This window comes from Anolis sagrei, chromosome 1 (assembly GCF_037176765.1).
Source record: "Anolis sagrei isolate rAnoSag1 chromosome 1, rAnoSag1.mat, whole genome shotgun sequence".
NCBI lineage: Eukaryota > Metazoa > Chordata > Lepidosauria > Squamata > Dactyloidae > Anolis > Anolis sagrei.
Window position 1 is genome coordinate 342,741,108 of NC_090021.1, and position 13,291 is coordinate 342,754,398.

The 13,291-nt window shown below is 42.9% G+C and overlaps 1 protein-coding gene across 1 annotated transcript in view; it reads right to left on the minus strand.

Annotated features, from left to right (window-relative positions):
* Positions 1 to 13,291, minus strand: part of FANCM (FA complementation group M) — a 103,558-nt gene that overhangs the window by 45,502 nt on the left and 44,765 nt on the right. Inside the window, exons 6-8 of the mRNA XM_067463152.1 lie at positions 9,172 to 9,304; positions 7,225 to 7,347; positions 4,414 to 4,512 (exon numbers count right to left, since the gene is read on the minus strand). Of these exons, the coding sequence (XP_067319253.1) occupies positions 4,414 to 4,512; positions 7,225 to 7,347; positions 9,172 to 9,304 (355 nt within the window). The remainder of the gene's footprint in view (positions 1 to 4,413; positions 4,513 to 7,224; positions 7,348 to 9,171; positions 9,305 to 13,291) is intronic.

Sequence of the window (13,291 nt, forward strand, 5' to 3'; positions counted from 1 at the left end):
GTGAAGTAAAAGGAGGTAAGATTGGGGCAGGGGAGTGATGGAGCCTGGGGTTGCGTGTGTGTGTGCGGCAGCGGGGGGAGTGATGGAGCGTGGGGTTGCGTGTGTGTGTGCGGCAGCGGGGGGAGTGATGGAGCCTGGGGTTGCGTGTGTGTGTGCGGCAGCGGGGGGAGTGATGGAGCGTGGGGTTGCGTGTGTGTGTGCGGTGGCGGGGGGAGTGGGGTTGCGTGTGTGCGTGCGGCGGCGGGGGGAGTGATGGAGTGTGGGGTTGTGTGTGTGTGTGCGGCAGGGTGTGTGTGTGTGCGGGAAGCGGCGCGACGGGGCTTGGAGTGAGTTGTTTTTCATTTTGAGTAGATATGTTTGTACCTTGTGGGTTGTGTTATGGGCATGGGAATTTTGGTTAAGTTTCGTTGGGGGATTTTTGAGTTTTGTTGTTTTGCCGTTTTGTGAGTGTGTTGTTGTGTTGTTTTTCATTTTGAGTAGATATGTTTGTACCTTGTGGGTTGTGTTATGGGCATGGGAATTTTGGTTAAGTTTCGTTGGGGGATTTTTGAGTTTTGTTGTTTTGCCGTTTTGTGAGTGTGTTGTTGTGTTGTTTTTCATTTTGAGTAGATATGTTTGTACCTTGTGGGTTGTGTTATGGGCATGGGAATTTTGGTTAAGTTTCGTTGGGGGATTTTTGAGTTTTGTTGTTTTGCCGTTTTGTGAGTGTGTTGTTGTGTTGTTTTTCATTTTGAGTAGATATGTTTGTACCTTGTGGGTTGTGTTATGGGCATGGGAATTTTGGTTAAGTTTCATGGGGGGGTTTTGAGTTTTGTTTTTTTGCCGTTTTGAGTGTGTTGTTGTGTTGTTTTTCATTTTGAGTAGATATGTTTGTACCTTGTGGGTTGTGTTATGAGCATGGGAATTTTGGTTAAGTTTCGTTGGGGTTTTTTTGAGTTTTATTCTTTTGCCGTTTTGTGAGTGTGTTGTTGTGTTGTTTTTCATTTTGAGTAGATATGTTTGTACCTTGTGGGTTGTGTTATGGGCATGGGAATTTTGGTTAAGTTTCGTTGGGGGATTTTTGAGTTTTGTTGTTTTGCCGTTTTGTGAGTGTGTTGTTGTGTTGTTTTTCATTTTGAGTAGATATGTTTGTACCTTGTGGGTTGTGTTATGCGCATGAGAAGTTTGGTTAAGTTTCGTTGGGGGATTTTTGAGTTTTGTTGTTTTGCCGTTTTGTGAGTGTGTTGTTGTGTTGTTTTTCATTTTGAGTAGATATGTTTGTACCTTGTGGGTTGTGTTATGGGCATGGGAATTTTGGTTAAGTTTCGTTGGGGGTTTTTTGAGTTTTGTTTCCTCGTTGGATGCCCCTAACAAATTTATATATATAGATTAGCATAGTAGAATATTAGTATTATATATTACTATATTGCACTATACCATTATATTGTTATATTATTAGTAACGTAATATGAAATACAAAACTATTATATTGTATTATTAGTATTATATTGTATTACAATATTATGATCAATATTATATGTAAATACAATATATTACAATTATTAGCACAGCACAATATTAGTATTATATATTATTGTATTGTACTATACTGCTTTACTGTAATATTATTAGTAATAATACATGTAATGAGAAATATAAAACTATTATATTGTATTATTAGTAGTATTATATTGTATTACAATATTATGATCAATATTATATGTACATACAATATATTACAATTATTAGCATAGCACATTATTAGTACTATATATTGCTATACTGTACTATACCACTATACTGCAGTATTATTAATATTACATGTAACATATAATATACAATTATTATATCATATTATTAGTAGTATTATATTGTATTACATTATAATATTATTATCAATATTAGAATCATAGAATCATAGAATCAAAGAGTTGGAAGAGACCTCATGGGCCATCCAGTCCAACCCCATTCTGCCAAGAAGCAGGAATATTGCATTCAAATCACTCCTGACAGATGGCCATCCAGCCTCTGCTTAAAAGCCTCCAAAGAAGGAGCCTCCACCACACTCCGGGGCAGAGAGTTCCACTGCTGAACGGCTCTCACAGTCAGGAAGTTCTTCCTCATGTTCAGGTGGAATCTCCTCTCTTGTAGTTTGAAGCCATTGTTCCGCGTCCTATTATATGCATATATAATATATTATATTGTTGACATTGGAATAATGGGAGCTGCATTTCAGTGAAGCACCAGCACTTTTTGGCAGTGAAGGCCAAAGACCTTGCAAAACCGAAAATCCCAGGACTCCAAGTAATTAAAATGGTGTTGAGCTGCATTAATTCCAAAGTGTAGCTGCATTCTGAGATCACCAAGGAGAGACCTTTTTAACACACACACACACACACACACACATACATACATATATATGGATATATATATTGACAACGTTTACAATTTCCACCACCACCACCACCATGACGATTGCTTTCTTTTACATATTCATCCTTTTTCATAGAATCATAGAATCAAAGAGTTGGAAGAGACCTCCTGGGCCATCCAGTCCAACCCCATTCTGCCAAGAAGCAGGAATATTGCATTCAAATCACCCCTGACAGATGGCCATCCAGCCTCTGCTTAAAAGCTTCCAAAGAAGGAGCCTCCACCACACTCCGGGGCAGAGAGTTCCACTGCTGAACGGCTCTCACAGTCAGGAAGTTCTTCCTCATGGTCAGATGGAATCTCCTCTCTTTTTGAGACGATCCTTCTAGATTTACATATTATATAACATTTGTATCCTATTTCTTATGGCCTGATCTCTAGACTTATGCATCATATAATTCTTGACCCGGTTGCATCTTCCCTCAGCCTCTCACATTCTATTTTCATTACCTTTTGAATCATTTAACTTTACATCCATTATTTCGAATTCCATGTGGTCCACCATATACTGAGATCATTTTTTTACTGTCCACCTCGATTGGTCTTTCCACCCCAATACTATCACTGCTTGTGTGCTCTCAATTATTGCTTTCTTTATTTCCCTGTAATTTCCCATCCCCTCTCTTTGTGCTAAGACCACTATTTCTTTTGCTATCACCCAATTGATTCCTAATATTTGGCTTGACACACTTTGTATAGTCCGCCAGAAGTAGTGTGCCTGTTCTCATTACCACATCATGTGCCTAAACCCCACTTTCTGTTGACATCTATGCCAACACTGACTGCTCCCCTTTTTATAATAATACTGACAGGGTGTACGTTAGCACTTACATAACATTTTCCACCTCATTTCTCTTACTTTTGCATTCCTTATCGTCCCTTTTGTCTCTACCCCTTGTCTCATATCTTGTTCTCTGTTTCCCACATTCTTTTCAGCCTACATTTTCTGTTTTTCCTCCACCAAAGACACCTCCCAGGGTTCCTTTCTCTCTCAATTGGTGTGGAATTTGCATGACCCCACCCACTGCCTCTTCCATAACCCTTTGCATGACCCCGCCTACTGCGCGTGACCAACTGACCATATTGCAGGGATTTGTGGGAATTGGCCTTGATTTTGGGAGTTGTAGTTCACCTGCATTCAGAGAGCATTGAACCCAGCCAATGTCGAATCTGGACCAAACTTGACACAACTGTGAATACTGAGAGGGCTTCAGGGTGATTGCCCTGGGAATCTGGGACTTGTAGTTCTCCCTTATCCAGAGAGCACTGAACCCAGCCAACGATGGATCTGGACCAAACTTGACACAGACTCAACATGGTCAACTGTGAATATTGAGAGGGTTTCAAGATGATTGCCCTGGGAATCTGGGAGTTGTAGTTCTCCCTTATCCAGAGAGCACTGAACCCAGCCAATGACAGATCTGGACCAAACCTGGAACACAGACCCAAGATGGCCCACTGTGCATACAGGCAGGGTTTCGAAGTGTTTGCCCTGGGAATCTGGGAGTTGTAGTTCAGCCTTATCCAGAGAACGCTAAACTTAACCAACAATGGATCTGGACCAAACTTGGCACACAGATCCAACATGGCCAGCTGCAAACACTGTCACGGTTTGGAGGTGATTGCCTTGAGAATCTGGGAGTTGCAGCTCACCCTTATCCAGAGAGCATTAAGTTCAGCTAACGATAAATCTGATCCAAACTTAAATGATATCACCAAACATCCAAAAAAACAAAAAAGCTTTTTTCAAATAACCCCAAGGTGGTATGATTACAAAAGGGAACAAAATATGTTTTCAAAAGGGGAAAATGGAATTATCCCATTATCATTCAAGTGGGAACATTTAGATCAGGTCTGGGCAAACTTCATCCCTCTGGTAGGCTGTTAGGAATGGTGGGAGTTGGAGTCCAAAACACCTAGAAGGCCGAAGTTGGCCCAGGCCTGATTTAGAAAATGCAGCGAACTGGCATTTTAAACGTTGTAGCTATGGATGGGGTATACCTGCATTCTCATTCCAGGACCGGAAATGCTCCGTCACGACCTCTTCTAATTTCTTCAACTTTGGGTGTCCGTAAACGAAGGGCTTCTTGATTCCAGTTCCTGTAAGCCCAAAGGTATCCCCACTTTAGATATAATGTCTTTAAACAGGGTCCAGCAGAGAAGAGCCCCACCCTGGTCATTCCACAGATATATAAACCCTTTTTCCTAGTTCCAACAGACCTCACTACCTCTGAGGATGCTTGCCATAGATGCAGGCGAAACGTCAGGAGAAAATGCCTCTAGAACATGGCCATATAGCCCGAAAAAACCCACAAGAACCTAGGGTCTACTTTGTCTGAGTTGGGGGTTAGGAAATGAAAAGAACACATAACACAACAAATACATCCTGGGGAAAAGAAGAAATACGGGTTGAAATGTATTGCATAATTTCACATATTTCGTATTTCATTCCAAAGCAACTTGAGAAAGGCCTGGATCATTTGTAAAGGGTAAAAAAAAAATGGAAACAGATTAAAAAGCATCACCAATGCCCAGGACTCAACGATGAAGCATTTCCTTTCCGCCTCACTGTCGGCACAAGCAAGATCTCTGGAAGATCTGTTCATATCATAATATATTTCTTATTCTCACAGGGCTCATACCTCACACCCAAGCACCTGGGAGTGACCCTGGACTGTGCTGCTTATTTTTTATTTCTGCAAATAAATAAATAAATATGCAATATTTATATATTTGCTTAAATATCAAGCCTGTTGGAGTTCGGCCTGTGATTGTGTCTAATCATAGAATCATAGAATCATAGAATCCTAGAGTTGGAAGAGACCTCCTGGGCCATCATCCAGTCCAACCCCATTCTGCCAAGAAGCAGGAATATTGCATTCAAATCACCCCTGACAGATGGCCATCCAGGCTCTGTTTAAAAGCTTCCAAAGAAGGAGCCTCCACCACACTCCGGGGCAGAGAGTTCCACTGCTGAACGGCTCTCACAGTCAGGAAGTTCTTCCTCGTGTTCAGATGGAATCTCCTCTCTTGTAGTTTGAAGCCATTGTTCCGCGTCCTAGTCTCCAAGGAAGCAGAAAGGAAGCTCACTCCCTCCTCCTCCCTGTGGCTTCCTCTCACATATTTATACATGGCTATCATATCTCCTCTCAGCCTTCTCTTCTTCAGGCTAAACATGCCCAGTTCCCTAAGCCGCTCCTCATAGGGCTTGTTCTCCAGACCCTTGATCATTTTAGTCGCCCTCCTCTGGACACATTCCAGCTTGTCAATATCTCTCTTGAATTGTGGTGCCCAGAATTGGACACAATATTCCAGATGTGGTCTAACCAAAGCAGAATAGAGCATGGGGAGCATTACTTCCTTAGATCTAGACACTATGCTCCTCTTGATGCAGGCCAAAATCCCATTGGCTTTTTTTGCCGCCACATCACATTCCTGGCTCATGTTTAACTTGTTGTCCACGAGGACTCCAAGATCTTTTTCACACGTACTGCTCTCGAGCCAGGCATCGTCCCCCATTCTGTATCTTTGCATTTCATTTTTTCTGCCAAAGTGGAGTATCTTGTATTTGTCCCTGTTGAACTTCATTTTGTTAGTTTTGGCCCATCATCTCTCTAATCTGTCAATATCGTTTTGAATCCTGCTCCTGTCCTCTGGAGTCTTGGCTCTCCCTCCCAATTTGGTGATCAGCGTACTCTGGATGTCGGGAGTGACAATGACGTTCATGTTTCTAATGCTGTTTCTAATGATGAGGTTGATCTAGATCAGTGTTTCTCAACCTGGGGGTCGGGACCCCTGGAGGGGTTGCCAGGGGGTGCCAGAGGGGTCACCAAAGACCCATTGGAAAACACAGCATTTTTTGTTGGTCCTGGGGATTCTGTGTGGGAAGTTTGGCCCAATTCTTTCATTGGTGGGGTTCAGAATGCTTTTTGGTTGTAGGTTTACTATAAATCCCAGCAACTTCCTGACTGTGAGAGCCGTTCAACAGTGGAACTCTCTGCCCTGGAGTGTGGTGGAGGCTCTTTCTTTGGAGGATTTTAAGCAGAGGCTGGATGGCCATCTGTTGGGGGTGCTTTCAACGTGTTTTTCCTGCTTCTTGGCAGAATGGGGTTGGACTGGATGGCCCACCAGACCTCTTCCAATTCTATGATTCTATTGTTATTATTATTGTTGTTGTTGTTGTTGTTGTTATTATTGTTAGAGCCGTTCAGCAGTAGAACTCTCTGCCCTGGAGTGTGGTGGAGGCTCCTTCTTTGGAAGCTTTGAAACAGAGGCTGGATGGCCATCTGTCAGGGGTGATTTGAATGCAATATTCCTGCTTCTTGGCAGAATGGGGTTGGACTGGATGATGGCCCAGGAGGTCTCTTCCAACTCTTTGATTCTAGGATTCTATGAACTACAACTCCCAAATGTCAAGGCCTATTTTCCCCAAACTCCACTAGTGTTCACATTTAGCATACTGAGTATTTGTGCCAAGTTTGGTCCAGATCCACCATTGTTTGAGTCCATAGTGCTCTCTGTAGGTGAACTACAACTCCCAAACTCAAGGTCAATGCCCACCACACCCTTCCAGTGTTTTCTGTTGGTCGCATTCTTTGTGCCAAGTTTGGCACTGGGATCTGCACACATTATTTGCCGATACATCACACAGTCCTAGGCGCTTGGGAAGTGTCTGATGTGTGATCCAATTAAACAGCCAGCTGAGTGATCTTGTTTGCTGTGGACTCATCTTGTTGTTTTTCAAATAATAATAATAATAATAATAATAATAATAATAATAATACATGGGACTTGGAACTGAAAAGTGCCAACCTGGCATTGCATTGCTGCCATTGGCTGGAGACGCGCTTGTATCCACAAACATGCTTTCCAGCTGACTGTACAGCGTCACAAAGTCCTCGTTGCGCCCAAGCTCATTCCTGGAACGTGTCATGCCTTGAGAAAGAAAGAAAGACAGAAAGAAAGATGATTTTAAAGAAGCTGCGATCTCCACAGGGAAGCCATTAAACTCCACAAACACGTGGACAATTTCAACAGAAAGGACGAAGGAATTAAAATAAACAAAATGCTGAGATGGCAGACTCCACCCCCTTCCCTTTAAAAATGAAAGTCAACAAGAGAACTACAGAGAGAAGAAACCAAGCCCTGTTCTTGTGAGAGAATCGTGTGTTGCTCTGGCACGGACCCACCTCTTTTGGGCCCAGAGCAGAAGGGAAGAATGGGGACAGAGCGGATTGGCTGTGTCTAGGTGGAGTGGCCCTCTGTGATGCCACATCTGGAATATTGTGTCCAATTCTGGGCACCACAATTCTAGAGAGATATTGACAAGCTGGAATGTGTCCAGAGGAGGGCGACTAAAATGATCAAGGGTCTGGAGAACAAGCCCTATGAGGAGCGGCTTAGGGAACTGGGCATGTTTAGCCTGAAGAAGAGAAGGCTGAGAGGGGATATGATAGCCATGTATAAATATGTGAGAGGAAGCCACAGGGAGGAGGAGGGAGCAAGCTTGTTTTCTGCTTCCTTGGAGACTAGGATGCAATGGAACAATGGCTTCAAATTACAAGAGAGGAGATTCCATTTGAACATGAGGAAGAACTTGTGTTCAGCAGTGGAACTCTCTGCCCCGGAGGGTGTGTGGTGGAGGCTCCTTCTTTGGAAGCTTTGAAACAGAGGCTGGATGGCCATTTGTCAGGGGTGATTTGAATGCAATATTCCTGCTTCTTGGCAGAATGGGGTTGGACTGGATGGCCCAGGAGGTCTCTTCCAACTCTTTGATTCTAGGATTCTATGATTCTGAAAGAAAGGGATTGGCTGTTGCTAGATGACACGTGTATGAGAGGAAGGAAGGAAGGAAGGGAATAAAGGAAAAGAAGGGAAGAGAAAGGAAGACAAGAAAGGGAAGCGAGAGAGAGAAAGAAAGAAAGAAAGAAAGGGAGGAAGGAAGGAAGGGAGGGAGGAAAGAAAGGGAAGAAAGAGGAAGGAAGGAAGGAAGGAAGGAAGGAAGAAGAAGGGAAGAGAAAGGATGAAGGGAGGGAGAGAAGAAAGAAAGAAAGAAAGAAAGAAAGAAAGAAAGAAAGAAAGAAGAGAAAAGGGAGGGAGGAAAGAAAGAGAAGAGGAAGGAAGAGAATAAAGAAAAAGAAGGGAAGAGAAAGGATTAAGGGTGGCAGAGAAGAAAGAAAAAAAGAAAGAAAGAAAGTAAAAGGGAAAAGGAAAGGAAAGGAAGGAGGAAGGGAGGAAAGAAAGGGAAGAGAAAGGAAGGAAGAGAATAAAGGAAAAAAGGAAGAGAAAGGATGGGAAGAAAGAAAGGATGAAGGAAGGGGGGAGGAAAGAAAGAAAGAAAAAGAAGAGAATAGAAAGGATGCAGTAGGAGAGGAAACAGAGAAAGAGAAGGGAAGAGGACGGGAGGGAGGGAAGAAAGGAAAAGAAGGGAAGAGAAAGGAAGGGAAGGAGGGAGGGAGGAAGGAGGGGAAGTTCAATGAGGGAAATGGAGGAAGGAAAGAAAGACTCTCAAAGAAAATGCATACCCAGGTAAAACTGGGAATATGTGCTAATATATGGTATTTTTGTTCCTGCCATTTTTAAACCTACTAACCTGACTAGTTTGAATATATCCCCCCCCCCCCCCAAATGGATACGGAGATCATGCTGTATCTCTGTTTTTTCCTGTTCTTTTAATACCTTCTAAAATTCACCTTAAAATGCAGCTTCAAGTGTTTGGAGAGGAGCAGAGCCGGTTGTGGGTGTGAAGGTGGCCCTTACCTTTGGATCCGTCCATGATTCCCGCCAAGAAGCTATAGAGCGAGCGCATGCCCATCTGCAGGAGCAGCTCATAGCCGTGGTACAGGCTGATGCAGAGCGCAAAATCCCCTTCGATGGCTCCTTGCTGCTTTCCCTGCCAAAATACCAGGATCCATCGATCAGAACCAAATAGATTTGTACGAGGAAGGGCAATGTGGCCGTTCCAAACCACCGCAGGCAGGTGACAAAACCCAAAGAATGGGGTTCTGCACCTGCAAGTGCACTTACTGTGAACCAAGGCCTTTGCCCGGCTCCTAGAGATCAGTTTAGACATCATCCTGCAGCACATTTGCCTCTAGTTTTTCAATAAATAGGACGCGGAACAATGGCTTCAAACTACAGGAAAGGAGATTCCATCTGAACATGAGGAAGAACTTCCTGAGAGCTGTTCAGCAGTGGAACTCTCTGCCTCAGAGTGTGGTGGAGGCTCCTTCTTTGGAAGCTTTGAAACAGAGGCTGGATGGCCATCTGTCAGGGGTGATTTGAATGCAATATTCCTGCTTCTTGGCAGAATGGGCTTGGACTGGAGGATGGCCCAGGAGGTCTCTTCCAACTCTTTGATTCTATGATTCTATAATGGCCTGACTGTGCCTGGGGCAATGGGTTGTTGTAGGTTTTTTCAGGCTATAGGGCCATGGTCTAGGGGCATTCTCTCCTGACGTTTCGCCTGCATCTATGGCAAGCAGCCTCAGAGGTAGTGAGGTCTGTTGGAACTAGGAAAAAGGGTTTATATATCTATGAAATGACCAGGGTGGGACAAAGGACTCTTGTCTGCTGGAGCTAGGGGTGAATGTTTCAACTGACTGCCTTGATTAGCATATAACATGAGGATTAGCATATAACATGAACATGTGGAAGAACTTCCTACTGTGAGAGCCGTTCAGCAGTGGAACTCTCTGCCCCGGAGGGAGTGTGGTGGAGGCTCCTTCTTTGGAAGCTTTTAAACAGAGGCTGGATGGCCATCTGTCAGGGGTGCTTTGAGTGCAATATTCCTGCTTCTTGGCAGAATGGGGTTGGACTGGATGATGGCCCAGGAGGTCTCTTCCAACTCTAGGATTCTAGGATTCTATAATAGAGTCTCAACCCATTCAACACTGTTTGTGTCAGCCACAAAAATGATGTTTCCGGAGTATGACAACTACTTTCAAAGTAAGGACGGCACAACTAAACAGGACCGCACATCTGAGGATGCTTGCCATAGATGCAGGCAAAACGTCAGGAGAGAATGCTTCTAGATCATGGCCACATAGCCTGAAAAACCTACAATAACCCTTTGTCTGTTGTGTAATAATATTTTATGATAGCCATGTATAAATATGTGAGAGGAAGCCACAGGGAGGAGGGAGCAAGCTTGTTTTCTGCTTCCTTGGAGACTAGGACGCAATGGAACAATGGCTTCAAACTACAAGAGAGGAGATTCCATCTGAACACGAGGAAGAACTAGGTTCTTGTGGTTTTTTTCGGGCTATTGAGCCATGTTCTAGAGGCATTTCTCCTGACGTTTCGCCTGCATCTATGGCAAGCATCCTCAGAGCATCCTTCTCAACCTCTGAGGATGCTTGCCATAGATGCAGGCGAAACATCAGGAGAAATGCCTCTAGAACATGGCCATATAGCCCGAAAAAACCTACAACAACCCTTTATGTGATTTGTTTTATTCTGTTATCAGGGAAGGGAAGAACATGCCAGAATCATGGAAAGAGGCCTTCATAACGCTACTCCACAAAGAGAATACAGACCCTACGAATGTCAAGAACTACCGTCCCATTTCGTTATTGAACTGCGATTACAAGATCTTCGCAAGTGTTATCGCTAATAGATTCAAAGAAATACTTAAAACAAGAATTAAGGAGGACCAAAGGGGGTTCCTCCCGAATAGACGAATGCAGGACAACATAAGATGCATAATGAACATAGTAGAATATTACGAGAAAAACAGACAGAAGGAGGTTGGTCTTCTCTTTGTGGATGCCGAGAAGGCGTTCGACAACACGAGCTGGTCCTTCCTAATTCACACACTAAAAGAAATGGATGCAGGATATCAAATAATAAATGTAGTTCAATCCATCTACGCCAGCCAGTCAGCGAGAATAATTATAAATGGCCAACACACAGAGGAAATCAACATACAAAAGGGAGTTAGACAGGGCTGCCCCCTATCTCCTTTATTGTTTATTCTAGTTCTGGAAATCCTTCTAAATGACTTAAGAGCAGATGACACCCTAAAAGGAACAAAGATCGCTTCCGAAGAATATAAAGTCCTGGCGTTCGCCGATGATGTTGTATGCATCATGGAAAACCCAGCGGAGCTTGCTACAAAATGGCTGCAGAAAATTGAACAATTTGGGAAACTAGCAGGTCTCAAGATAAATAGAAACAAAACCAAAATATTAGCTAAAAACATCAGCGAAGAAAAGAAATCCAAAATTACAGAAGAGACAGGTCTAGAAATAGTCAAGAAGATAAAATACCTAGGTATAACCATCTCAGGATCAAATGCAAGTTTATTCAAAGACAATTATGAACGGACATGGGAAATCATCAAGAAGAAATTCAAAAATTGGAAATATCTCAACTTGTCTTGGCTAGGAAGAATCTCGGCCATCAAAATGAGCGTATTACCCAAGATGATTTTTCTGTTTCAAATGATTCCGATCATTAAAAACAACACCTGCTTTAAAAAATGGAACAAGGACATTTTAAGCTTTGTCTGGGATGGGAAGAAACCAAGGGTCAAATTTAAAGCTCTAACTGACGCGAAACACAGAGGAGGTCTGGCAATGCCGGACCTTATGCTGTACTTCGAAGCGTGTGCCCTCTCCTGGACAACAGCATGGGCCTCCTTGGAACCCAAGAGGATCTTAACCCTAGAAGGATGGGATACCAGGAGAGGGTGGCACGCATACCTTTGGTATGAAAAAGATAAAATAGAAAGGTCGTTCAACAACCACTATGTTAGATCAGCCCTTTTGAGGGTATGGAAGAAATACAAGAACTATTTTTATACGAAAACGCCCAGGTGGGTCTCCCCATCGGAGGCCTTCCACAAAAAAGAATTACCCAGGGATAGATGGCTAAATTACCACCAACTACTAATAAAAGAGAACAACCAATGGCGCCTCAAATCCATAGACGAACTCAGAGAAACGGAAGGGGAACCGGGATGGTTCCATTATCTACAAACAAGGGAATGCTTCAAAGAGGACAGCAAAAAAGGATTCGATGAATCTGACTCTGTCTGGGGAAAAATAATGAAAAAAGGGAGAAAAGTGATCACGTTATTATACAGAAATCTACTCGAATGGAGCAACGAACAAGAATTGATAAAAGAAAATATGAACAAGTGGGCGAGAGACATAGGCAGACCCATACGACTCAGTGAGTGGGAACAAGTCTGGAAAAGGAAAACTAAACTCACCAAAGCTACTACCATCATAGAAAACTGCCATAAGATGTTTTATAGGTGGCACTTAACACCAGCCTTAATATCCAGAATCAACAAAAACCACAGCAATCTATGTTGGAAGTGCAAGAAAGAGGTAGGAACCTACTACCACATGTTCTGGAAATGTAAGGAAATCCAACAATTTTGGCTAAATGTACACAAACATATACAAAAGATAGTCAAAACAAGGATGACAATAAAGCCGGAATACTACCTACTTAATATAACCGACGTTACTCTGAAGAAAAATGAAGAAAAAATCTTCTTTTACCTCGCATCGGCGGCAAGGATATTAATAGCCCAAAAGTGGAAAACTAAAGAAACCCCAACGATCGGTGACTGGTCAAAAAAAGTCATAGAGTTTATGGATTTGGACAGACTATCGGGCTTAATGGGAAATCAAAACAAGGAAAACATGACCAACTGGAACTACTGCAAAGAGTATTTAAAGAATATTCAAAATAAATGAACAACAACTTCAACAACAAACAAAAACAGGAAATATGGAACTCAAACCAATAAATGACAATGGACTCAATTAATAATATATAATCCTTCTGTGGACCAAACGGAAGCGACCAATAACCCACCCCTTCCTCCCCCTTTCCCCACCTTCCCCTGTCCCACACAACCCTA